At 43.3% G+C, this 27,318-nt stretch overlaps 1 protein-coding gene across 2 annotated transcripts; it reads right to left on the reverse strand.

The window, feature by feature from the left end:
• Positions 1-2,301: 2,301 nt before the first annotated feature.
• Positions 2,302-27,174, reverse strand: RAC1 (Rac family small GTPase 1). Of its 2 annotated transcripts, XM_070761253.1 has the most exons (7): positions 26,778-27,030; positions 15,295-15,366; positions 12,577-12,694; positions 8,817-8,873; positions 6,502-6,564; positions 5,423-5,582; positions 2,302-4,015 (listed from the first exon to the last, which is right to left on the reverse strand). In XM_070761253.1, the coding sequence occupies exons 1-7, from the start codon at positions 26,810-26,812 to the stop codon at positions 3,885-3,887; spliced, it is 636 nt and encodes a 211-aa protein (XP_070617354.1). In that variant the 5' UTR covers positions 26,813-27,030; the 3' UTR covers positions 2,302-3,884. The 2 variants fall into 2 exon arrangements, with proteins under 2 accessions (XP_070617354.1, XP_070617353.1); XM_070761252.1 differs by lacking the exon at positions 8,817-8,873 and having other exon boundaries at positions 26,778-27,174.
• Positions 27,175-27,318: the final 144 nt, after the last annotated feature.

Genomic DNA, 27,318 nt, shown 5'->3' on the forward strand with positions numbered 1-27,318 from the left:
TGCTAGACGCCGTACATGCTGGCGTTGTGCTGGACATGGGCGTGGAGTTGGAGCCTCCGTCCCGGCCCAGCCAGCAGGCAAGTGCCAGCCACACAATGCCAGCATGTACGGTGTACAGCAACATGTCCAGCCGCCATCGTCGGTGACTCTGTCCTGGAGTTCTGGCTCGCAGCCGCCCACCCTGCCGCCGCCCAGTGGCTACTGCCCGGTGCCGCTGCTGCCGCCACCCTCTCACTGCTGCTGCCCTCCCGCCGGGCCCCAAAGCTCACCTGCCACCGCCAGGGAAGCTCCAACTGGGCGGGGCGCTGCAGCTGCCGGAAAACTTAGAAGGCGCAAAGAAGGAAGCTCAGCTTCCGCTCTCACAACTTTTTGCTCTTCGCACTCTCAGCAAAAAGTTGAGAGACCAGAAGCTGAGCTTCCTTCTTCGCGGCACACCTGACCGTGTCTCGCGGCACACTGGTTGGGAAACACTGGTCTAAGAAACAAATCCAGATCAAGTTGATTACAGGATCCTTCAAAACTAATTGCTGTCCTAATGATGGTTGGTATCTTTTTAAGGGGATCTTTTTGGATAAATCGTCTAGCAGGAGGGAAATAGGCTAATTTTTAACGCATTCGCTTCCTGGAAAAAAATTAGCAAATCCAGGAATATACATATTATTAAAAACAAATGTTATTTCTGATCTGGAAGCGAAGTAAATTTTAATTTGACATTCCTTTTTAATCTCGGTCTTTCAGTGGCAAGTAAGAAGCAGGTCAGTCAACAGGCTTTTTTTTTTAAAAAAATCTAGATTTAAGTACAGGTAAGTTTTCAATTTACGAACACAATTGAAATCAGAATATCTTGTTACCAAGCAAGGCAATTGAGTTGCTCCCCAATTAATTGCTGAGTTAATTTCCCCCATCTTATGACCTCTCTTGCTACAGTTGTTAAGCGAAACACTGCAGTCAAGTTAGTAACACAATTGTTTAAGCCAGTGATTTTCAACCTTTTTTGAGCCGTGGCACATTTTTTGCATTTACAAAATCCTGGGGCACACCACCAACCAAAATGACACCCTAAGACACTCTCCTCTCTTTTTCCATCCCTGTCTCCTCCCCACCCTTGTGTGTGTGTGTGTATACACACTCTTGAACCATTTCCAAAAACAGATGAGGGCTGGGGGGGTTTCTCTCTTATTCTTTGGGTGCTTTTTATCATATGCTTTAAATCAAGAGTCACTTCTCTCTCTCTTTTGTTTCTCTTTCCTGTCATTTTCTGTCTCAATCATGTTCTCATTTTTTTCCTCCCCTTTTTGCTCATTTCTCTCTCTTGCTTTCTTTTCTTTCCCTTGCTTTCTCTCTCTCTCTTTCTTTCTCACTCTCAGCAAAAAGTTGGGAGACCGGAACCTGAGCTTCCTTCTTCGCGGCACACCTGACCATGTCTCGCGGCACACTGGTTGAAAAACACTGGTTTAAGCGAATGTAGCTTCCCTGTTGAGTTCGTCAGGAGGTCACCAAAGGGGATCACACGAGCCCTGGATGCTGCAACCATCATAAATAGACGTCCAAATTTTGATCGTTTGATCATGGGGATTTGCAACATTCGCAGGAAAAATGGTCACGTCACTTTTTTCAGTGCCAAATGCAATTTCCATTTGAACGACCCACCAAATGAACTTTTGTGAAAGTGGAGGCTTTACCTGTAGGATTATTATTTTTTAATTAGGAAGCAAAAAGGAAAAAAAGAAAACCAGAGTTGGGTTAAGAAGCAGGGAAACAAACCACAGTCCCGTTGTGTGTACAATGTTCCCTCGATTTTTGTGGGTTCGAACTTCGCGAAAAGTCTATACCACGGGTTTTCAAAAATATTAATTAAAAAATACTTTGCGGGTTTTTTCCCTATACCACGGTTTTTCCCGCCCGATGACATCATATATCATCGCCAAACTTTCATCCGACTTTAATAATTTTTTTTAATAAACTTTAATAAATAAACATGGTGAGTAATGATCTAAATGGTTGCTAAGGGAATGAGAAATTGCAGTTTAGCGGTTTAAAGTGTTAAGGGAAGGCTTGTGATACTGTTCATAGCCAAAAATAGTGTATTTACTTCCGCATCTCTACTTCGCGGAAATTCGACTTTCGCGGGCAGTCTCGGAACTCATCCCCCGCGAAAATCGAGGGAACACTGTATCTGCACAACCGGCATAAAGGATTTTAACCCACGAGTTGCTTATAAATCCCCATCCCTGGGTATAAAAGCCCTGCAAAGAGGACAGCACATTTTGAGACACACCAATGCAAACTCACAAACTGTAATCCGGGTGTGGTTTAAGAATTTATTAAGTCATACATGCAAAACAGACTGCTAACTTGCATTATTACCAAAAAAGATCCAATGTAAAAACTTCACAATTTTGCAAACTCCCATTTATATATATTTATATTTATATATGTATATATGTATATATTTGTTCTAGTGATTGAAAGGAGGAGGGAGGCGTGTAAACCAACATGTTCTTGCCAGCATCTGACGTACAGAACCCCGCAGGCCTGATTACCGTTAATTACACCGGGTTCCTGGAAATGTTGAAACAAGCGATGTCAGTGTTAGTAAAATTAATACAGCTTTAGGATAAATGGCAGAAAAAGAGACATTAGCCAGAGGGGAAAAGTGGGGTGAATTTTTTTTTATTTATTTTTTAAAGTGGTCAATGAGCTGCCCTTAATTTTTACACCAAGACTGAAGAAAGCCTTTTTAAACCATGTGCAAAATTACGACAGGGGGGAAATAAAAGACAGGCTACGTTTGTCTAATCTATTTTATTAAAAAATAAGTCGCTAATGCATTTAAAAAAAAAAAAAAAATCTGTTAAAAGTACAAATTAGTATTGCTGAGGAGGAAGGACATTCTGTAAGAAAAGCATCTAGCAAGAACATGTGGGAGAAAGGACGAGTTCAAAACTGTAATAAGTTTAAAATCCCACAGGAATAATATGAACGAATAACTCGGGGGGGGGGCGGACTCCAACCTGCTGGTCAGCTTGTTCATTACCTGCAGGAGGGGAGGGATTCCTTTTGTGGGTTTTTAATCCTACGAGAGAGAGAGAAAATATCCCATCAGTTTTAAACTTAGTGTGTTGACGATGTAGTGTAAATTTGATCTTTACAGTGTCAAAATACTGTGTTTCTGTTGACCAAGTCAGTCAGTCAGTCTTTCCTCCGAAAAAATACCGGTAATTATTCTGCCGTGAAGGAAGACAAATACATATTGCGAGGAAAAAAAATAGCTTTAATCACAGACCTTAGTAGATTTGAGATATATATAATAGCTATATATATATATTTTTTTTTTAGAAAAAGAGGAAGGGGTTAATGTGGAGTTGTCGATTATTGCATTTGTTCAAGCGTGTGTGAAGAAGCTCGGATGATTTGAGTGCATTTTTATAGACAGTGATGGGTTTGGGGTTTTTTTTCCCCTTCCTGGGTAAAACCAATTGAAGTGTTGCTAATCAAACATTAGTATTTTTTAAAGACCACCTGCCTGAATTTGTAAGAAAAAAACCACAGGCTAGGTGTCTTCACATAATAAAGCACAGCAATCCAAGAAGAGTTTAGGAGCATAAAGTTTGGCAACAGTTTGGTTGATTAAGCGGAGCGAAAAAAAGGAGGGGGGGGGAGAAATAAGGCCTTTATATAAGTTTGTCTTTTTTAAAAAAAAAGGAAGGAAGGAGCTAACATTTTTAATTAAACAAAGGGAAATATGTAAGATGGCTGCTTAAGATAACCTGAAGGGGGGAGACAACCAATTTTAAAAAACAAACACAGGAACGCTCCGTTATTCCAAGCAAAGCACAAAAGGTTTTTTAGGGGTGGGGGGATAGGGGGGAGAAGAAGCGGCATTAGAGCAGCAAGCATTTTCTCTTCCTCTTCTTCACCGGAGGGGGGCACAGGACGGCTCGAATGGCTTCGTCGAAGACTGTCTTGAGGCCCCGCTGCGTGAGCGCTGAGCATTCTAGGTATTTGACGGCGCCTACAAAAAAGGGAAGACGGGTTGGGTGAGAAATACGCGGATCCCCAAATCCTAAAATTAAAAAGCAGCAGTAGCATTATTCCTGGCAGTAGGCGAGCAGGGAGACCGCAACTTACAGCCTCACGGAAGGATTTAGATATCTCATTTTGTCTGCCTACCATAATCCTCCCTCTCTCATCTGTCAATCCATCTCATCTATCATCTAATCCAGTGATGGCGAACCTTGATTTCCCCTTAGGTGCCAAAATGTGCAAGTGCCCACACCCATAATTCAATGCCTGACGAAGCCGAAAATGGTCTCCCCCACAGAGGGCCTCTGGAGATCGGAAGCAGTCTGTTTCCCGACTTCTGGTGGGCCTGGTAGGCTTGTTTTTCACCCTCCCCATGTTCCAGAGGCTTCTCCTGACCCATCAGAGGCCCTCCCAAAACCTATAATAATAATAATAATAATAATTAATAATAATAATTTATTAGATTTGTATGCCGCCCCTCTCCGAGGACTCGGAGCGGCTCACAACAACAACACAACATGTACAAATCTAATGTCAAAAACTATTTAAAACCCTTATTATAAAAAGAAAAGCCCTACATGGCATTGGGCCAGAATACATCCGGAACCGCCTTCTGCCGCACGAATCCCAGCGGCCGATAAGGTCCCACAGAGTTGGCCTTCTCCGGGTCCCGTCGACCAAACAATCCCCTTTGGCGGGCCCCAGGGTAAGAGCCTTCTCTGTGGTGGCCCCGGCCCTCTGGAATCAACTCCCCCCAGAGATTAGAACGGCCCCCACCCTCCTTGTCTTTCGCAAATTACTCAAGACCCACCTTTGTCGCCAGGCATGGGGGAGTTAGGATATTCCTTCCCCTAGGCCATTACAAGTTATGCATGATATGTTTTGTGTGTATGTTTGGTTTTTATAATAAGGGTTTTTAGTTCTTTTATTAAATTGGATTGTTACATGTTGTTGTTAGTCGCCCCGAGTCTGCGGAGAGGGGCGGCATACAAATCCAATAAATAATAAAAATAATAATAAAAACAATCACACAACCTAACAGACCATACATAAACCATAATAGCTAGGGGTATGTCAGTTTCCACATGCCAGGTGACTAAGGTGGGTCTTCAGAAGCTTTCGAAAGGCAAGGAGGGTGGGGGCGGTCCTAATCCCCGGGGGGGGGAGTTGATTCCAGAGGGCCGGGGCCGCCACAGAGAAGGCTCTTCCCCTGCGTCCTGCCAGATGGCATTGTGTATGGACTCACAACTCCCAGAATTCCTGGCTGGGGAATTGGAATTCTGGGAGTTGAAGTCTACACCTCTTCAAAGTTGCCAACCTTGGAAATCGCTGCTCTACAGCCTCAATCCAAAGAGGCTCTCAAAATAGCCCCCCACCCGATGACCCAAAGGCTTACCGATCTCCTTCGCCATGGCAAGGCCTTGTGGATAAGTGATCGGCGTCAGTTTCTTCTCCTTGAGTTTTTCGATAGTGTCTTTGTCATCTCGGAGATCAAGCTTGGTTCCCACTAGGATGATGGGGGTATTGGGGCAGTGGTGTCGCACCTCTGGATACCACTGCAGAAAAAAAAGGGAGGGGAGACACCTGTCAAATTGTTCTGCCTGGAAAATCAACTAATGGGGCACACCACTGCTTCAACAACAACCTCCCCCCCAATGTAAACAAAAGAAAGCAGAACAAGGAGAGCTGTATCCACTATGACAGTGATTTTCAACCTTTTTTTGAGCCGTGGCACATTTTTTACATTTACAAAATCCTGGGGCACACCACCAACCAAAATGACACCCTAAGACACTCTCCTCTCTTTTTCCACCCCTGTCTCCTCCTCACCCTTGTGTGTGTGTGTGTATACACACTCTTGAACCATTTCCAAAAACAGGTGAGGGATGGGTTTTTTTCTCTCTTATTCTTTGGGTGCTTTTTATCATATGCTTTAAATCAAGAGTCACTTCTCTCTCTCTCTTTTGTTTCTCTCTCTTTCCTCTCATTCTCTGTCTCAATCATTTTCTCATTTCTCTTTTTTCTTCCCTTTTTGCTCATTTCTCTCTCTCCCTTCCTCTCCTTTTCTCTCTCTCTCTTGCTTTCTTTCTCTCTCTCTTGCTTTCTCTCTTTCTCTCTCTCTCTTGCTTTCTCTCTCTCACTCTCTTTCTCTCTTTCTTGCTTTCTCACTCTCACTCTCACAGCAAAAAGTTGCAAGACCAGAACCTGAGCTTCCCTCTTCACGGCACACCTGACCATGTCTTGCGGCACACTGGTTGAAAAACACTGCACTATGAGACTTATAACTTTTGCCACTGGCTTTTCGCCTTTAATGGCAAGCCGGATTACCAGTTCCGTTTCCAAAAACATTTATAAAGCCACATTTTTGCTATTCATTGAACTTCTGGGCTGATTCATTTTTATGCTATTAATAGACTAAAGCCCTCTTAAAAGAAGGAGAGGAGAAACAATAAAGATGGGGTTTTTTTTACTCACCTTTGCACGGACATTTTCGAAGGATGCTGGGCTCACAAGGGAGAAGCAAATTAAGAACACATCCTGCAAAAACAACATCAACAGAGCCTTAGTCTCCAGGGGTTTTGACAAGGTTTTCACATAACCTAGCTCCACTGATGAGTTCTAATTACCAAGAGCTAGTAATTTGGGGCTGGCAGGATAGAATATGTCAAAACTATGCTTCTTTGGCGTTCAAAATACTAGCAGACAAGAAATGCTACAAGAATGAAAGGCCCCCATCAAATGGGCAACGGAGCCCTTTACCCTATTCCATATAAGGTTCTGTCTTAAAAAGTTATTTATTCCTTCTATGCTGCACAGATTTATTTATATATATATATATATATCCCACTTTTATTATTTTAATAACTCAAGGCAGCTAGGATAGCTAATATTCCTTCCTCCTCTTATTTTCCCACAATGACATCTCTGTAAAATGGGCTAGGCTGAAAGACAGGCCCAAAGTTATCCACCTTGATTTCATGCCTAAAGCAAGACTAGAACTCACAGTTTCCTACTGTTTGGACCAAGGTTATTCACCTGCTTTCATGCCTAAAGCAAGACTAGAACTCACAGTCTCCTAGTGTTTGGACCAAGGTTATTCACCTGGCTTTCATGCCTAAAGCAAGACTAGAACTCAGTCTCCTAGTGATTGGACCAAGGTTATCCACCTGGCTTTCATGCCTAAAGCAAGACTAGAACTCACAGTCTCCTAGTGTTTGGACCAAGGTTATTCACCTGCTTTCATGCCTAAAGCAAGACTAGAACTCACAGTTTCCTACTGTTTGGACCAAGGTTATTCACCTGCTTTCATGCCTAAAGCAAGACTAGAACTCACAGTCTCCTAGTGTTTGGACCAAGGTTATCCACCTGGCTTTCACGCCTAAAGCAAGACTAGAATTCACAGTCTCCTAGCGATCGGCCCAAAGTTACCCACCTTGCTTTCATGCCTAAACCAAGACTAGAACTCAGTTTCCTAGTGATTGGCCCAAAGTTACCCACCTTGCTTTCATGCCTAAAGCAAGACTAGAACTCACAGTGTCCTAGCGATCGGCCCAAAGTTATCCACCTGGCTTTCATGCCTAAACCAAGACTAGAACTCACAGTCTCCTAGTGACTGAACCAAGGTTATCCACCTGGCTTTCATGCCTAAACCAAGACTAGAACTCAGAGTTTCCTAGTGTTTGGACCCAGGTTATTCAGCTGGCTTTCATACCTGGTTTCTTGCCTGGTGCTTCCACCACTAAACCAAACTGTATTTCGCCTGCACACTGTATTAAATCACAGTTAGTCATCCTCACTCAGCCAATATGCAACTTCCAAATTTTCTTTTAACGCCGCCCACAACTTGAAAGGGTGAGTAACTCCCGACGTTTGCTCCAGACCAAATCTGTGATTAGCCCACCATTCACTAAACGCCATATCTCAAAACATCCAAATCTCCCCTGGGCCTACACCACATCTCCCCTTGCACACCGGCGGTTGGCCTGCGACAAATCAAGAGACCCCTCTGGCGTGTTAGTTGATTGAGCTGCAGCTCTAGGCCACAGGAGAAGTCAGCACCTGAGGCCTTCCCAGTTAGGCAACCGTAATTAACCATGCACGAGGTAATGGGTGGGAAATTGGTGGAAAGTATGCATGCACTCATAGCCTCCTCCCCCCCAGCTCCTCTCGCTGGCTGGCTAGGTGGCTCCTGCCCACCATTGCCAGCCCCTTTGAAGGAAGTTGGATTTAACTGCTTGTTCAGGAACAATTACCTAGAGCAGGCGGCAATTTTAAGACATAGAAACATAGAAGACTGATGGCAGAAAAAGACCTCATGGTCCATCTATTCTGCCCTTATACTATTTCCTGTATTTTATCCTACAATGGATCTATGTTTATCCCAGGCATGTTTAAATTCAGTTACTGTGGATTTACCAACCACGTCTGCTGGAAGTTTGTTCCAAGGATCTACTACTCTTTCAGTAAAATATTTTCTCACGTTGCCTTTGATCTTTCCCCCAACTAACTTCAGATTGTGTCCCCTTGTTCTTGTGTTCACTTTCCTATTAAAAACACTTCCCTCCTGGACCTTATTTAACCCTTTAACATATGGACCTATGGGTTTCAACTCCCCAGCCAGCAGGGTTGAAGTCCACGGGTTTTAAAGTGGCCAAAGTTGGAGGCCCCTGACTTAAAGAGTGGCAGGAAGCTGCCCGGAGGAGAGGAAGCCAAGTTTTAGGGCTGCAGAAGCGGCAAAGATTAAGACGCAGGAGGGCGCTTGGGACATAATGGATGAAAGCGTTACATACGGAGAGTGGCTGCCGCTTCCCACCGGGACTTAAATCCTTACCATTCGTTCTTTCAACCTAGTAATAGCATGAGACAATTTGGGGTTAAATGTTAGGAGATGCTGAAAGCAGGTGAAGACAGCTCCTCCCTAACTTCCCAGGGTATATAGGCTTGGTGTAACCGCGGCAACCTTAAACTCTGTGGACTTCAACTCCCAGAATTCCCCAGCCAGCCAAATCTCTTCTAAGATATATGGCAATAATGTATAGGGCTGCTGCTTTTGGTAGTTTATTTATTTATTTATATATTTATATATTTATTTATATATTTATATTTATATATTTATATATATATATCTCAGATTTGTATGCCGCCCCTCTCCGCAGACTCGGGGCGGCTCACAGCAATAATAATACAATGTAAACAAATCCAATATTTAAGTTTAAGTTAATTTAAAACCCCAATTTAAAAACCAATCATACATACTAACATACCATGCATAAATTTTATAAGCCTAGGGGGAGGGAAAGTCTCAATTCCCCCATGCCTGACGAGAGGTGGGTTTTAAGGAGCTTACGAAAGGCAAGGAGGGTGGGGGCAACTCTAATATCTGGGGGGAGTTGGTTCCAAAGGGTCGGGGCCGCCACAGAGAAGGCTCTTTCCCTGGGTCCCGCCAAACAACATTGTTTAGTTGATGGGACCTGGAGAAGGCCAACTCTGGGGGACCTAACTGGTTGCTGGGATTCGTGCGGCAGAAGGTGGTCCCAGAGATAATCTGGTCCGGTGCCATGAAGGGCTTTATAGGTCATAACCAACACTTTGAATTGTGACCGGAAACTGATCGGCAACCAATGCAGACTGTGGAGTGTTGGTGTGACATGGGCGCATTTAGGAAAGCCCATGATAGCTCTCGCAGCTGAATTCTGCACATCTGAAGTTTCCGAACACTTTTCAAAGGTAGCCCCATGTAGAGAGCGTTACAGTAGTCGAGCCTCGAGGTGATGAGGGCATGAGTGACTGTGAGCAGTGACTCCCGGTCCAAATAGGGCCGCAACTGGTGCACCAGGCGAACCTGGGCAAACACCCCCCCTCGCCACAGCTGAAAGATGTTTCTCTAATGTGAGCTGTGGATCGAGTTGTTTGTTTCGGTTGTTGCTGGCTGGGGAATTCTGGGAGTTGAAGTCCACAGGTCTTAAAAGTTGCCAAGGTTAGTCACTCTTGCTGGAGGTTTTAGTCTGGCAAGTGAGGCACAATAAAGAGGTTAGCTTAGCACAGGGGTAGGCAAAGTTGGCTCTTCTTTGACTTGTGGACTTCAACTCCCAGAATTCCTGAGCCAATCATGCTAGTTCAGGGATTCTGGGAGTTGAAGTCCATATTCCATAGAAGAGCCAACTTTGCCTACCCCGGGTTTAGCAGAATGACAATGTGTTTTTCTTGGGTTTTTTGAAGCCTGACAAACACTTTTTCAGCCACCGTGCATGGCAGGTTACTCAACTCTCCTTTTCTTTTTGAGCCTATTAGCGAAGGAGGACGGGAGAGGCGCCACAATAGCTCCTGCACTGCTGTTTCCCCACTCCGGTACATTTCAGAGGTGTGTGCTTTCCCCCTCGTCCTTTGATTGCCGTCCCAGATAAATCCCGCTCCTCTGGGAACAAAGAAGTCTTTTTCCCCCCTCCTGGCAGTTTTCGTTGGAGGCAGTAAAGCCGTTCAACAAAGGGCTCTGGCCGAACTCGCTCTTTTGCGAAGCCAAAGCCGGTCACAAGAAACTGACTTCCCGGAGTTGTACGTGTAAAACGGTTAGTGAGCAAGTGAAGGAGGAGGAAAGAAATGTTCAGAGGACTAAAGAGCTGAGCATTTTCACTGGAGGGATAGCAAGGGGAGGGGGGGGGGGAGAAACACCCCAGAATCAATTGAAGAGCCATGAAAGGACCTCAATCTCTTTGTGGGAAGTGTGTCGATTATTTTGGTTAGTTTTTGAGAACAGGAAGCTCAGGGCAAAGCCATAAGAAGAAGCAGGAAGAAACACCTGGATCGCAGGTGCATATTCTGTGAGCCTTGGCTCATTCTGATAAACAAAATATTGTGGTTCATGAAAGCAAATCGGCCATTGAACTATCTGTGTGTCCTTATGTGTGTTAGAATATGCTTTGAGGCACAGGGTTAGCTTATAAATTGTGTGTGATTTTGCTTTAGTTAAGATTTTACAGGTCACTCTGCGAGGTGGGCAGTTCCTAAACTTGAAGGATAAAATGAAAAGAGTCCGTCTATCTATCTATCTATCTATCTATCTATCTATCTATCTATCTATCTATCTATCTATCTATCTCTATCTATCTATCTATCTATCTATCTATCTCTATCTCTCTATCTATGTATCTAATCTACGTATCTAATCTATGTATCTATCTATGTATCTATCTAATCTATGTATCTATATGTATGTATCTATGTATCTATGTATGTATGTATCTCTCTCTCTCTCTGTATCTATCTATGTATCTATCTAATCTATCTATGTATCTATCTAATCTATGTATCTATATGTATGTATCTATGTATCTATGTATGTATGTATCTCTCTCTCTCTCTCTCTGTATCTATCTATGTATCTATCTAATCTATCTATGTATCTATGTATCTATGTATGTATGCATCTATCTCTCTCTCTCTCTCTCTCTCTATGTATCTATCTATGTATCTATCTAATCTATCTATGTATCTATCTAATCTATGTATCTATATGTATGTATCTATGTATCTATGTATGTATGTATCTCTCTCTCTCTCTCTCTGTATCTATCTATGTATCTATCTAATCTATCTATGTATCTATGTATGTATGCATCTATCTCTCTCTCTCTCTCTCTCTCTCTATGTATCTATCTATGTATCTATCTAATCTATCTATCTATCTATGTATCTATGTACGTATCTATGTATGTATGTAACTACAGTATCTATCTATCTACCTATCATCTATCTATCTATCTATCTATCTATCTATCTATCTATCTCTATCAATGTATCTATCTATGTATCTATCTAATCTATCTATCTTATCTAATCTATCTATCTATCTATCTATCTATCTATCTATCTATCTATCTATCTATCTATCCATCCATCCATCCATCCATCCATCCATCCATCCATCCATCCATCATCTCTCTTCTCTATCATCTACGCATTTATCTAATTACCAACAAAAGTCTTGGAAAAACACACTCTTTGCACAAGCGCTCCCTTAACTTGCCATAGTGAAGTGGGGAAACCCAAAACAATCTAGTTTCTCACTTTAAAAGACAAAAGCAGATGGCAAGAACTATGCCGTAGAGCAGGGGTCCCCAAACCTTTTACACAGGGGGCCAGTTCACTGTCTCTCAGACTGTTGGAGGGCCGGACTATAATAAAGAAAACTATGAAAAAGTAAAATACCAATAGAAAAATAATGCATCAATTAATATATTTCCATAAATTATTCTGTAGCGGGCGAGTGAACAAAGCTTTATTAGCAGCATGTGGGGGGTCTAGGTTGCAGGTAAAACACCCCCCCCCCCCATCCTCAAGTCCATGGAAAAATTGTCTTCCAGAAAACCAGTCCCTGGTGGCAGAAAGATTGGGGACTGATGGGTTAGTTCATTTTACCTTAGAGCTAGAAGCTTCTCTGTCAGCAAGTCTTTAGGAAGAAGTCGCCTCGAGAAGGGCGGCATAGAAATCTAATTAATAAATAATACTAAAATAAAGAAGAGACAGATGGCTCTGCCGTCGTGGAAAGCTTACTGTTTGTGGGTAAGACAACGGGCGTAGTCTGTCGTAGTCTTCTTGTCCAGCAGTATCCCACAAGCCCAGGTTGACCGGCTTCCCATCCACCATCACATTGGCAGAGTAGTTATCAAATCTGGCAGGGAAGACGAAACAATTAGCACTTCCTTACCACACTCGGACGTTCTGCTTGAAACAGAAATGAAATATCTACCTAGCACTGATGTCAACGAAGCAGTGGAAGTTATTTGCCGGTGCCTGGAGGCTGTTGGGGCCTGGATGGGTGTCAACAAACTCAAACTCAACCCAGACAAGACAGAGTGGCTGGGGGTCCTGCCTCCCAAGGACAATCCCATCTGTCCGTCCATTACCCTGGGGGGAGAATCATGGACCCCCTCAGAGAGGGTTCGCAACTTGGGCGTCCTCCTCGATCCACAGGTCACATTAGAGAAACACCTTTCAGCTGTGGTGAGGGGGGCGTTCGCCCAGGTTCGCCTGGTGCACCAGTTGCGACCCTATTTGGACCGGGAGTCACTACTCACAGTCACTCATGCCCTCATCACCTCGAGGCTCGACTACTGTAACGCTCTCTACATGGGGCTACCTTTGAAAAGTGTTCGGAAACTTCAGATCGTGCAGAATGCAGCTGCGAGAGCAATCATGGGCTTTCCCAAATATGCCCATGTTACTCCAACACTCCGCAGTCTGCATTGGTTGCCGATCAGTTTCCGGTCACAATTCAAAGTGTTGGTTATGACCTATAAAGCCCTTCATGGCACCGGGCCAGAATATCTCCGGGACCGCCTTCTGCCGCACGAATCCCAGCGACCAGTTAGGTCCGACAGAGTGGGTCTTCTCTGGGTCCCATCAACCAAACAATGTCGTTTGGCGGGACCCAGAGGAAGAGCCTTCTCTGTGGCGGCCCAGACCCTCTGGAACCAACTCCCCCCAGAGATTAGAATTGCCCCCACCCTCCTTGTCTTTCGTAAGCTGCTTAAAACCCCCTCTGCCGCCAGGCATGGGGGAACTAAGATACACTTTCCCCCTAGACCTTCACAATTTTATGTATGGTATGTCTGTATGTATGATTGGTTTTTATATAATGGGTTTTCAACTGTTTTTTTAGTATTGGATTTTGTTGTACTGTTTTACTGCTGTTGCTAGCCGCCCCGAGTCTGCGAGGAGGGGCGGCATACAAATCCAATAAATAATAATTAATAATAATAATAATAATACTTGGTTGGGTTATAAAACATCCGCAAGAAATCAGGCAAGCTCAGAGAGCATCAAGGAGCCCTCAATGCCAACTTTGGTTTGCAACGATAAGGTTCGTTTAAGATGACAGAAGTAGTTTGTTATGGTTTAGTCCAGGGGTCTCCAACCTTGGCAACTTTAAGCCTGGCAGACTTCAACTCCCAGAATTCCCCAGCCAGCAAAGCTGGTTGCGGAATTCTGGGAGTTGAATCCTCCAGGCTTAAAGTTGCCATGGTTGAAGACTCCTGCTTTAGTCTACTTCAAAAAGCAATTGATTGTGCTTTATGTTTTTAATCTGTGGTGAACAAAGTTGGAAGTTATTATCTCTTCTATAGCTTTTTCCCTGCCCTTCCTTTTCTTCTTTTCAATTCATTTATTAAAAACACTTTTCTAAATCTTAACCAAAAGGTTTTTTTAAATCTCTCCAAAAACTGGCAATGTGCCAGTGATATTTCTGTGTTTTTTAAAAAGTTACTTTATTATAGTAACCTGAAAAATTAATGCAGGATTATTTCAATGTTAATAGTGCAAGTATTTCAGCACATGGGGCCCATGGCACAGGAAACCTCTCCCAAGTGAGTTATGTTAAAACAAATGAGAACAATGTTGGATTTCAGTCAACAGATGCTGCTCAAGAATCCTCAGGCATTGCAAACTTGTGACATGCTATTTTTAAAATTATTATTTTACTAGATAGATAGATAGATAGATAGATAGATATAGATAGATAGATAGATAGATAGATTTATTTATTAGATTTGTATGCCGCCCCTCTCCGTAGACTTTGGGCGGCTAACAACAGCAAAAAGACAATATGAACAAATCTAATATTAAAAGTAATGTAAAAAAACCCAATTTAAGCAACCAATCATACATACAGACATAACATGCATAAATTTTATAAGCCTACGAGGAAGGGAAAATCTCAATTCCCCCATGCCTGACGACAGAGGTGGGTTTTAAGGAGCTTACGAAAGGCAAGGAGGGTGGGGGCAACTCTGATATCTGGGGGGAGTTGGTTCCAGAGGGTCGGGGCCGCCACAGAGAAGGCTCTTCCCCTGGGTCCCGCTAAATGACATTGTTTAGTCGACGGGACCCGGAGAAGGCCAACTCTGGGACCTAACTGGTCGCTGGGATTCGTGCGGCAGAAGGCGGTCCCGGAGATATATAGATTTAGATAGAAAGATAGAAAGATAGAAAGATAGAAAGATAGAAAGATAGATAGATAGATAGATAGATAGATAGATAGATAGATAGATAGATAGATAGATAGATAGATAGATAGATAGATAGAGCGAGCAAACTCCTCAGTCATGGAGTGTTAGGCGGGGAGCAAACTGAATGAATAACATAAATACTAATTTTCCAGAGATGGAGAGCAACTGCAAAGACACTTATTCTGTAATCCAAACAAATATTTGTGCCAGCACAACTCCTCTTTTTAACACTGTAAAATGATCAGAAGAAAAACGAAGTACTCACACTGTTGGTATATATTCCCCAGGAAATGCATTGGTCGTGTAACTGATGAGTAGGCATGTTTTACCTACAGCACTGTGAAAGAGAGGAGGGGAAAAAAATCGTCATAAGAAATTATTCATGTGATGGAGATAACAAGGAAGCTATTCAGCAGAGAAAATTAGCGGTTTATTAGCACTTGAGTTTAAGCAAGATACATCTAATCCTTTAACTGCTATATATTTATGACTGATTTCTGCCAAGTTAGATAAAGGATTCAAAGTCTTCAACATTCATACTTGGCTGAACTCCTACTTCAAATACACACACCTCTCTTAAAGGCTGCTAATGTGCAGGCCAGACATGCTAAGCTTTCCAAACACAGAACAGTGACGCACAATTTTATGAATTTTCTGGCAACCTGCAGATGGCCGTTACGGAGGGCTGGATGCCGGGCGGAGTTCTGAAATCTTCCTGCAATGTTCACTCAAGTTCCGAAACCACGATGTGTCATCCCGGCTTAGACCTTTTTTTTTTTTAATTATATCTATCTATCTATCTATCTATCTATCTATCTATCTATCTATCTATCTATCTATCTATCTATCTATCTATTTGATTTGTATGCCGTCCCTCTCCATGGACTCGGGGCGGCTAACAACAGTGACAAAAAACAGAATGTAAAAATCCAATACTACAACAGCTAAAAACCCTTGTTATAAAACCAATCATACATACAAACATACCATGCATAAATTGTAGAAGCCTAGGGGGAAAGACTATCTTAATTCCCCCATGCCTGACGGCAGAGGTGGGTTTTGAGGAGCTTACGAAAGGCAAGGAGGGTGGGGGCTATTCTAATCTCTGGGGGGAGTTGGTTCCAGAGGGTTGGGGCCGCCACAGAGAAGGCTCTTCCCCTGGGCCCTGCCAAACGACATTGTTTAGTTGACGGGACCCGGAGAAGGCCAACTCTGTGGGACCTAACTGGTCGCTGGGATTCGTGCGGCAGAAGGCGGTCCCTGAGATAATCTGACCCGGTGCCATGAAGGGCTTTATTGGTCATAACCAACACTTTGAATTGTGACCGGAATTAACCTATGGGCGGACTGTGATTTCTGGGGTTTGCAAAGCCCGTGCGTCAGTTTTTAAAAGCGGAATGTCTGTTTTGAAAGAATAGTTTAACTTCCTGCGAGGCATGTGTGGGCTCGAGTGACTTAGCTGTGCATTCGAAGCCGTGGAAGCCTAAATTAATGGAACAAATGGCATTTCGTGTGGCAGGCCCAGAAAAAAAGGCTCACCACGGGGAGAAACCTATCAGCACAGTTAAGAAAAACACCCACAAGCACAGGACGTTTTAGGAGAATGGAAGTTTCTTGAGCTTTTCCCTTTTCAAGCCAGAGAGGACTGAATTCAAGTGGGGTCTCATGAATTGGTTCGCTTCTCCGGGTAATAAAAGAACGAGACGAAACAATGGGAAGAGAACACTTGCACTATTTTCATCAACCAAGCCTACGGAGGCCGGGCCAAAGTCCTCTTGAATGCACTGTGAAGGCACCCAGAGCTCTAATTGTACCACTTGGCGTGGACTTTTTGAATTGCATCATTATTTTAAAGTTAAGGACAGAAGGGGATTTTTAAAATATTATTTTTCCTCAGCTAAAGTGAGAGAAAAGCATGCCTGTGAATATAGAAATATAGATTTTTTTTATATAGAATAAATATAGAATATAGAAACATAGATTTTGTTAATTTTTTTTAATTGGTTTTTTAAAATGTTACACACACAGACTGCACATCATACAACATAAAACAGTGCCCTGTGAAGGTGCACCCACCACCTAACAACATACATACCCCAGCACCAATTCGAGGGTCTATAAGTAGTAGTAGTAGAAACGTAGAAGACTGACGGCAGAAAAAGACCTCCTGGTCCATCTAGTCTGCCCTTATACTATTTCCTGTATTTTATCTTAGGATGGATCTATGTTTATCCCAGGCAGGTTTAAATTCAGTTCCTGTGGATTTACCAACCACGTCTGCTGGAAGTTTGTTCCAAGGATCTACTACTCTTTCAGTAAAATAATATTTTCTCATGTTGCTTTTGATCTTTCTGAATTCTGAATATGATTCTCTCATATAAGAATATGAACTCTCTCATATAAGAACGTATTGCTCTAAAATGAGAGGCTTTCTGTTATTCATCCGTTGTTTTCCCCTCCTAATAAAACTTTGATTTTTTTTTTCAGCTGTCCTGGGGGAAAAAACATTTCCAGCTCCAGATAATGTCACTTTTTTCATCTTTTTTTCTTCCTCCTGTGGGTGGAAATTTTAAGTCATTCTGGCATGGCTACAAGGGGGCCAGGAATTTTACTTCAGAATAAAAATAAATAAATCCCAAACAATTGCTAGCAGCGTTGAAAAGTGTTTGATTTAGAGGGGGGAGGACGATAGGTGAGAGGGGGTGTTTTAAGCAGAACAATAAAAGGTACATGTGACTCCTTTTGATAGTTTATAGTTGCAGAAGGGAATATTTGTAGCTAAGGTCTGAACTATTTATTCTCCATGCTCTCTGAGGTTTGTTTGTTTGTTTATTTATTGGATTTGTATGCCACCCCTCTCCTTAGACTCAGGGCAGCTAACAACAGTGGTAAAAACAACATGCGACAATCCAATACTAAAACAGCTAAAAACCCTTATTTTAAAAACCAATCATACATACAAACATACCATACATAAATTGTAGAAGCCTAGGGGGACAGAATATCTCACTTCCCCCATGCCTGACGACAGAGGTGGGTTTTAAGGAGCTTACGAAAGGCATGGGGGCTATTCTAATCTCTGGGGGGAGTTGGTTCCAGAGGGCCGGGGCCACCACAGAGAAGGCTCTTCCCCTGGGTCCCGCCAAACAACATTGTTTAGTTGACGGTACCCAGTGAAGGTCCACTGTGAATGTTGTTTTCTTTCAGATGTTTCATTACCCAACTAGGTAACATCATCACTGCTAGAGGGGAGTGGGATTGCTGGGTTGTTTTTTTAATCCTTTGAACATTGATGATTTTACCTAATTGGGAAAGGTCTGCCGGGAAACAACCTCAGAATGCACCCAGCCCGCCCCCCATAAAGTGTACAGCAATGTACAGTGCTCAAAAAAATAAACAACTTAAACAACACAATATAACTCCAAGTAAATCAAACTTCTGTGAAATCAAACTGTCCACCTAGAAAGCAACACTGATTGACAGTCAATTTCACATGCTGTTGTGCACATTCAACTTTGTGCAGAACAAAGTATTCAATGAGAATTTTTCATTCATTCAGATATAGGATGTATTCTTTGTTTGTTTGTTTTTTTGGGGGGAAATGAACGTTTCCCCACTTTTTGGATGTTTGATCAGAGAATTTTACTTCTTTTACATAATATTAATTTTTCAATTCTTTTATTCGACGTGTTGCTTTGCATAGATTTTTATTTATTTATTTATTGCTCTTTTCTTTAGCCAATCATAAAATTTTGCCCATGTTTTATAGTAATCTGATTCTTCTTTTACCTCTAATGTTTTGGATAGCCTGTCCATCTCCGCACAGTCTAGTATCTTTTTAATTATTATATTTTCTTCCGGTAGTTTGTCTATTTTCCACTGTTGGGTAGGATGTGTTCTTTGAGTGTTCCCTTTATTTTTTTGAGCTGTGTATATTGCAGTGTCCAACGAATGTAGATTTGCTTGCTGTCACTTTTAACTGGTCGTATTCTTCTTGCCTTGGTTTTTAGGATGCTAATTCTGTTCTGAGATTATCACACCAAATATCAGCGATATCATTAACTAAATACATGCGGATTCTTTTCTCCTTCAACCTCTTACATTTTTCTTTGAGTAGCAAATCTGTCTCAGATTTCCTACAAGGCAAGAAACCTTCAGAGCCACTCTGAAAGTGTTGAAAAGGTGGAATGAAAGGTTGTGGTTTAGTATAACCGGGCCTTTAAAGCAAGCTTCCCCAGTGGTGGAGTCAAAAGAAATTCCCACAAGAACAAATGCATTTGTTCTATTCTAGAGGTCTTTATACTGGGCAACTTTAAGACTTGTGGACTTCAACTCCCAGAATTCTCCAGCCAGCATAAGCCTAGCATAGCTGGCTGGAGAATTCTGGGAGTTGAAGTCCACAAGTCTCAACGTTGCCAAGTTTGAAGAGCCACTCCTCTATTCGAAATATCCTGTTCTTCTAAGTTTTCTGGCTTTCGCAGCCCGATGAGTCAGCTCTGTAAAGTTTGAATTACCTAGATTCCGTCACGATCCTTTGGTTCGAGGAAACGGAATGCTTCTTTAGGGAAGCCAAGTTTATTTAAAAGGGGGGAAAAAAGATTTCAAGTCTGCTGGATTTGATTTACTAGTCAAAGCCCAGAAGAGCTGCTCACGAGGCCAGAAAAAGGCCAGAAAACAGAATAATGACTTGTTTAATCCTGCAGAGGTTTCCACCACCACCCCACCTCGAAATCTGAGCTTGGAATGAAAAAAGTCAGGCCGATTCTGGAATTTCCACAGCCCTGCTTATCGATCTGTTTTCCTGGGGCCAGAAACCACACAGCTCCCCTTGAGAAAACAGACAATTCACCTTCTAGGCTGCTTGTGCCTAAGCTAATTCCGTCAATATGCACGGGACCCAAATGGTCACCAACCACGGCCATTTCAGTGAGACTAAGCTGGAATTTAACGGGAGCTGCAATCAGCACAAATGGATGGCGGTAAGCTGCGAACAAATGTTCCGGGTTCACATTGTTAAAGTTAAGCTGGCGCTGGGGTACCTCATCGGCTCACGAGAACCACAATAAAAAGCTGACTGCAGCTGGCACATTTGCACAGACAAGAGCAGAGGCTCAAAAAAAGGGGGGGGGGATTGAACAATAGGGGGTCCTCGACTTACAACAGTCCGTTTAGTGACAGTTGCAACAGCACTGGAAAAAAAAGGACTTGGTTATGACCAGATTACTTATGGGACCGCCTTCTGCCGCATGAATCCCAGTGACTGGTCAGGGTCCCACAGAGTCGGCCTTCTACCGGTCCCGTCAACTAAACCAGTGTTTCCCAACCTTGGCAACTTGAAGATATTTGGACTTCAACTCCCAGAATTATGGGAGTTGAAGACCAGATATCTTCAAGTTGCCAAGGTTGGGAAACACTGAACTAGACAATGTCGCTTGGCGGGGCCTAGGGGAAGAGCCTTCTCTGTGGGGGGCCCGGCCCTCTGGAATCAGCTTCCCCCTGAGATTCGTACTGCCTCCACCCTCCTCGCCTTTCGTAAGAGTCTAAAGACTCACCTATGCGGCCAAGCTTGGGGTTATTAGATTCTACCTCCTGGGCGATGACTGTATAGTGGGTTTGTTGATTGAATGGTTATGTATGTACTTTAACTGGTTCTTTAGTTGTAACTGAATTTTAATTATTTGGATTTCGATATATATTGTCTTTTTTATATGTTGTAAGCTGCCCCGAGTCCTCGGAGAGGGGTGGCATATAAATCCAATAAACTTTTTCCACACTTAGGGATTGTTGCAGCATCCCCCCAGTCACGTGACCAAAAATCCAGATGTTTGGCAACTGGTTCATAGTTACAATGGTGGCAGCGTTCCCCGGGGGTCATGTGATCCCCTTTGGTGACCCTCCGATGAACAAAATCAGTGGGGAAGCCAGATTCAGTTAACAACTGGGTACGTAACTCACCAACTGCAGGGAGTCACTTAATTGGCTGCCGATCAGTTTCCGGTCACAATTCAAAGTGTTGGTCATGAACTTTAAAGCTCTACATGGTATTGGACCAGATTACCTCCGGCACTGCCTGCTACCGCACGAATCGCAGCGACCGATAAGGTCCCACAGAGTTGGCCTTCTCCGGGTCCCATCGACTAAACAATGTCGTTTGGCGGGCCCCAGGGGAAGAGCCTTCTCTGTGGCAGCCCCGACCCTCTGGAACCAACTCCCCCCCGGAGATTAGAACTGCCTCCACCCTCCTTGTCTTTCGTAAACTACTTAAGACTCACTTATACGGCCAGGCATGGGGGAGTTGAGACACTTTTCCCCCAGGCTATTTTTTAATACTTTGTTTTATGTTTGCTATGAATGTTGCTGTTTGGTTTTTAAGTAATGATAGGGTTTTATATGTTTTTAATATTAGATTTGTTCCACTGTTATATTGTTTTTATTGCTGTTGTGAGCCGCCCTGAGTCTTCGGAGAGGGCGGCATACAAATCTAATTATAATAATAATAATAATAATAATAATAATAATAATAATAATAATAATAATAATAATAATGGTGGAGGCAGGAATGGTCAGAAACCGAAATTGACAACAGAAATTTTGGGGTTCAATCGTGGCCGTCCTGTATTCACTTTGTTCCCCCCAACCCTGTAGTCACAGTGAGGGCCTTTATTAACCCCAGCAAGAGGAGGAGGAGCTGCCCAAGGTGATTTTCTGATTTTTCCTTTGCAAAACAGTTAAAGAAAATTCTCTTCTTTTGTGTTTGCACCCAGGGTATTTTTTCTGGGGAGGAGGAAGCGAGAGAAACAGGAAAAAAGTCGCTCATATATCAAGCCTCATTTCCTGGAGCACGAGAGCATGTCAGCTTCTCAGTCAACACAAGAATCACAGAAGGGAGTGAATGCCCTATAAATCAGCTTTAAACGGCCCGAAAAGTTGAGGGGAGCTTGTTAAAGTCATTGTCTTGAAGCCATTTGGGGGAGAGAGAGGAGGTCTCCGCTGCTGTTGAGGGGCCGGGAGACAAACACGAAGGGGGTGTGTCATAAAACCCCCTCCTGGCACATATGGTTCCAATTGATTCAGGGAAAGGAAGGAAAAGGGCGTTTCTAAGTAAATAGTCGGGTGTTCTTTCCATTATCGTTTTTCCTGTTTCACCTATTAGGTCATGAGGCCAACAAGAAGAACACAGGGCCCCAAAGCCACGATTTCTGATTTTGGCAGTACAGTGATACCTCGTCTTACAAACTTAATTGGTTCTGGGATGAGGTTCTTAAGGTGAAAAGTTTGTAAGACGAAACAATGTTTCCCATAGGAATCAATGGAAAAGCGTTTAATGCGTGCAAGCCCAAAATTCACCCCTTTTGCCAACCGAAGCGCCCGTTTTTGCGCTGCTGGGTTTCCCCTGAGGCTCCCCTCCATGGGAAACCCCACCTCTGGACTTCTGGGTTTTTGCGATGCTGCAGGGGAATCCCAGTAGGGGAATCCCAGCATCGCAAAAACGAGCGCTTTGCTGGGAATGGAAGTCCGGAGGTGAGGTTTCCCAGTGAAGGGAGCATCAGTGAAATTGCAGCATCGCAAAAACACGGAAGTCTTCAAAATCCCACCTCTAGACCTCCGTGTTTTTGTGATGCTGTGATTTTGCTGAGGCTCCCCACGCTAGGAAACCCCACCTTCAGACTTCCGTTGCCACGGACGCACCCGTTTTTGCACTGCTGGGATTCCCCTGCAGCATTGCAAAAACACGGAAGTCTGGAGGTGGTGTTTCTCATGGAGGGGAGCCTCAGGGGAATCCCAGCAGTGCAAAAACGGGTGCTTTGCTGGCAACAGAAGTCTGGAGGCGGGGCATCCCAGTGGCATCGGCTTGGGTTTGTAAGGTGAAAATAGTTTGTAAGTAGAGGCAAAAAAATCTTAAACCCCGGGTTTTTATCTCGAAAAGTTTGTATGACGAGGCGTTTGTAAGACGAGGTATCACTGTACTGTACTTTACTACAACGCTTTTTAAAGAGTTAGGAATCACCCAAGCAACATCTAGTTCCATGATGGCAAACCTGTGGCAAGCGTCCTTTGCAATAATTGTTTAGCCAATGTATTTCTCCCCGGGGACAAAAGCTGCACAGCCCAAAGAAATAAATTTTGTGCACAGCTTTGTCTCATGATAAAAATGCACCCAATTTAACATAGGAAATATCTGGTAAACCCTCCTCCACTCTCAAGCCAAATCAAGAGTCAACAAAGGCAGGGCTAGAAAAATGTTTTAAATACTTCAGAACTAGACTCATAGCTACAATGCTATCCAGAGCTTCTTTTTTTAAAAACCTTAAATTTTAGGCATCATTATTACACTTTAGGGGTGTGAATGCACAGGCATCTGGAGGATTTTTGAAAGCCATCTGCATCCCTCTGGAGAAAATTTTTAAAAACCCAAACAAACTTCTGCTTACCAAAGTTCAAAATTCTGAAATGAACAAATTAAAAAAATTAAGCCACATTTTCAATGCCTGAATGGCATCATTTCCTCATTCTCAAAGGTAAGTTGCTACTCAAATTTAGTTAGATTGTGGATATAGTTTCAGGGAAATTTCGGAGTTCAAAATAAATAAAGGCTTGACTCACATGTTAATATTTAAGTTGTGCATAACTAATGTTCTTTTGTAAAAGTAAGTAACTCTTTTGTAAAAAAAAAAGAACATCCACAATTAACCTCATCATGGTACCCCTTTAAAAAAATAAGGAGTGTCCATATTACTAAAGTTTATTCCTTTCCATTTTCAAACTGATTCATCTCGAAAGGCTCCATGCAGGAAGCACAACTTCTCCAAAAATATTTTGGGAACCGGCCAGTTGCTCAAAAGGTCTGGCTTCTTTTTAAAGATAGCTAAAAATAGTTTTAAAATAACTCCAGACTTTGGGTTGAGGGGGAAGTTTCTTTTGTTAACCACAAAACAAAGCAAAGTTTCATATTCTTGGTGAACTAACAAAGAGCGCAAAAAACAGCACAGCACACAACACAACAGCAATCACTAAAAATTTGGAAACTCACCCCAAGGATTAGGGATTCTGCCCAAGACATACTTCAACAAAATCTACACAACTCCATGTTTGAGCATTCCAAAGTCAACCATCTTACATCCAGGGGTGTTTACACTGTGTCCATGTAAAAACTCTGGGCTTGCCATAGAAAAAAAGCTCTTTTTAAAAAAACAATTGTAGAACATGTCTCTGTTTTCCCATCTTAATTCATTCCCCTACTTCGAGATCAAACAAAGAAAGCCAGGATCCTATTGAGAAACTGCCCCAGGGCAAAAGATAAAGGTTTAAGCCTTATCTTACAATTCAAGGAGTGCTGTAGGCTTCGCTTTTTAAAATCAGCTTGATCAAGACAATTGAAATGTGTTCACGTGTGATACCTAAGGAAACCATAAATCAGGACCAGGGGAAGGAAGAGAAAACAATAACAGTAGTCCTTGACTTATGACTCACAACTGAGCCCAACTTTTTCTGTTGTTTTTGCTGATTGAGATAGTTGCTAAGGGAATTTTGCCCCATTTTAGAACCTTTCGTGTTAAGTGAATCACTGCCGTTCCTTAAACTAGTAACACAGTGGTTAAGTAAATCTTGTTTCACCCCAGTGACTTTGCTCCACAGGTCACAAAAGGGGACCACATGATTCTGAGACATGGCAACGGTCATAAATGTGAGTCGTCAAGCATCCAAATGTAAATCACATGACCACGGGGATGCTGCAACAATCAAGGGTGAAAAGGGTCATAACTCACTTTTTTCAGTGCCGCTGTAACTTTGAACAGTCACTAAGTGAACTGTTTTAAGTCGAGGACTACCTGTAATGCTTCAAATGTAGCCGAGCTTGTACACAATGCATGGTTATACTTGGGAACCAGCTTCACTGAAGCAGACTTATCCGGCAGACAAGTCTACCTAGTTTAACAAAGGTTTATGTAAAGTCTAGGCAGACTTGCTGCGGGCTATTTAGTAATTCACAGAGAAGTACCAGCTCCCAGGAACAAATTGCAGAGATATCTGGGCTGCAATCTTACATAGTTGAAGGAACCAGCTTCAATTCACTGGGTAGTAATGGGAGAGAATTTGGAGTGGGGAGACCAAAAACAGAGTCAAACCTATCTTAGTTCTCCCAAGTATCTTCCTAACTTGGCACTGTGAGGTGGGCTGGCTTGCAAGGCCCCGCCAGCCTCACTCAGCGTGATTTTATTTCTTATTACAGTATTGTAAATTAAATGCCAAAAATTGTAATCCACTCCATTGGAGAAGGCTGCCAACACCCCCCACACACACACACACACACAAAGCCCCAGACAATTAAAGAGACATAAAGATCTACATTTCTGGCATTTCCTGTAACTAAAAGTTGAAGGAAAGAAAAAAGAAAAAAAACAGAATCTTAAGCAATAGGATGCCCTTAGCAAGCTAATGGAAATTCTGCAAAAATTTGGGATGGAGAAGATCAAAGCACAGGTAGTGAAATAAAATAATCCTAATTTGGTGAGAAACATGGGACATACCTCTTTAATAAATACATCACTTTTAAAACCATTTCCAAATCTTTTGGGCAAATATGTCCATACATTTCCCTGCCTATCTGGCAATTTTCTGTACCTTTCTCTCCCTCGTACCAAAAGGGCTCCCCACACCCACCCAAATAAGACAGCTAGACTTTTTCTTGATTTCCATCCCACCCCAAAACGTATCCCTTCTCATCCAAGAAGCTTCTTCAGTTCAGTTTACTAGAACAGAAGAAACTCCTTGGATGAAGAATCACCTTATTTCAAAAGAAATAAAAAGGGAAAGAAACCAAGAAAGTCCAGTTGCCTTTTGGAAGAAGAGAAAAAAGAGAAATGAGAAGGGAAAGGGGGAAAAAGAAAGAAAAGGGGAATAAAAGGAAAAGAAAGGAGAAAAGAAAAGAAGGAAAGGATGAAAGGAAAGGAAAAGAAGGGAAAAGGAAAAGAAGGAAAAGAAAAGAAGAAAAGAAAGGAGGAAGGAAAAAGGAAAGGAAAAGAAGGAAAGATAAGAAAAAGAAGGGAAGGAGAGGAGGAAAAAAAGAAAGGAAAGGAGGAAAGGAAGATAAGCAAAGAAGGAAAAAGGAAAGGAACGAAAAGAAAATAAGAAAAGAAAGGAGGAAGGAAAAAGGAAAGGAAAGAAGGTAAGAAAAATAAGGAAAGGAGGAAAGGAAAGAAGGAAAAAAAGAAAGGAAAGGAGGAAAAGAAAGGGGAAAAAATAACCTGGATGGAGAATCCCCATGCACTTCCCCAGTTTGAGACCTAAAATAAAACCCACCCTATACAATATCATACCCACCCGCCCACCCCTCCCAGGAAGATTATTCTTGTGAGCCACCCCGAGTTTTCGGAGAGGGGCGGCATACAAATCTAATAAATTATTATTATTATTATTATTATTATTATTAAAGGGGGGAGGGCCCCCTTTTCTGTCCTGCATTGTGGCTCCCCAGCCCATTCAAACACAGTCTCCCGTCCCTTTTAAAGCACTTTTTTCTTTTGCACGCCTCTTGGAGCGGAACCCCTCCCCCATTCCTCTCAAGGTCAATATTCAGAACTGGGGGGTGTGGTGGGGGGCTTGGATTCTCCCACCCATCGCCAGGCTGGACTCCGACTCCCATAAGGCGCAGCCAAGCGCCGGCCGGGCGAATGGGCTTCCTTCAGCCCCCCAGCCCGGGGGGGGTGTCTTTGGACGCGAGGAGGGAGGGGGGTCTTCGGCACTCACCCGTCGCCCACCACCACACACTTGATGGCCTGCATCGGGGCGGCTGCTCGGTCGGGGCGAGCGTGGGCGCGAGGAGAGAAAAGGGAAAGGCCCTCAGCGGGCTCGGCTGCCTCGCGGCCTAGCGCTGCTTCACCCGGGAAGGAACCGCAAGGAGGGCCCGGAGAGGAGGCTGAGAAGGGCGGCGGCGGCGCGAGCTCAGGAGGCAATGGCCACCACCCAAAGCGCGGGGCGGGCGATTGAGGCGAGCGCCGAGGAAACCGGAAGCGGCCGCTCCGCTCACTTCCGGCCGCCAGCGACCGCCCTCCCCCCCTCCTCTCGGGCCCGCCTTCTTCCGGAAAACCTTCGGCCACCAGGTGTAGGCAAAGTTGACTCTTCTATGATTTGTAGACTTCAACTCTCAGAACTCCTGAGCCAATCAAACTAGCTCAGGAATTCTGGGAGTTGAAGTCCACGTGTCATAGAAGAGCCAACTTTGCCTACCCCTGGGCCACCCGATGGGACGAGGGGGAGGGACCGAGGCGCTTCGGGAGATTCCGTCGCC

This window comes from Erythrolamprus reginae, chromosome 9, assembly GCF_031021105.1.
Source record: "Erythrolamprus reginae isolate rEryReg1 chromosome 9, rEryReg1.hap1, whole genome shotgun sequence".
Taxonomy (NCBI): Eukaryota; Metazoa; Chordata; class Lepidosauria; order Squamata; family Dipsadidae; genus Erythrolamprus; species Erythrolamprus reginae.

Bases quoted from the DNA above. Each gene is read 5' to 3' on its own strand.
- RAC1 (XM_070761253.1), bottom strand. From the start codon at position 26,812: ATGCAGGCCATCAAGTGTGTGGTGGTGGGCGACGG. The intron at 12,695-15,294 runs GTGAGTACTTCG...CTTCCCTGCCAG, and splicing joins GGGGAATATATACCAACAGT to ATTTGATAACTACTCTGCCA. The intron at 6,565-8,816 runs GTATGTAACGCT...TTGTTTTTGCAG, and splicing joins GGAAGCGGCAGCCACTCTCC to GATGTGTTCTTAATTTGCTT.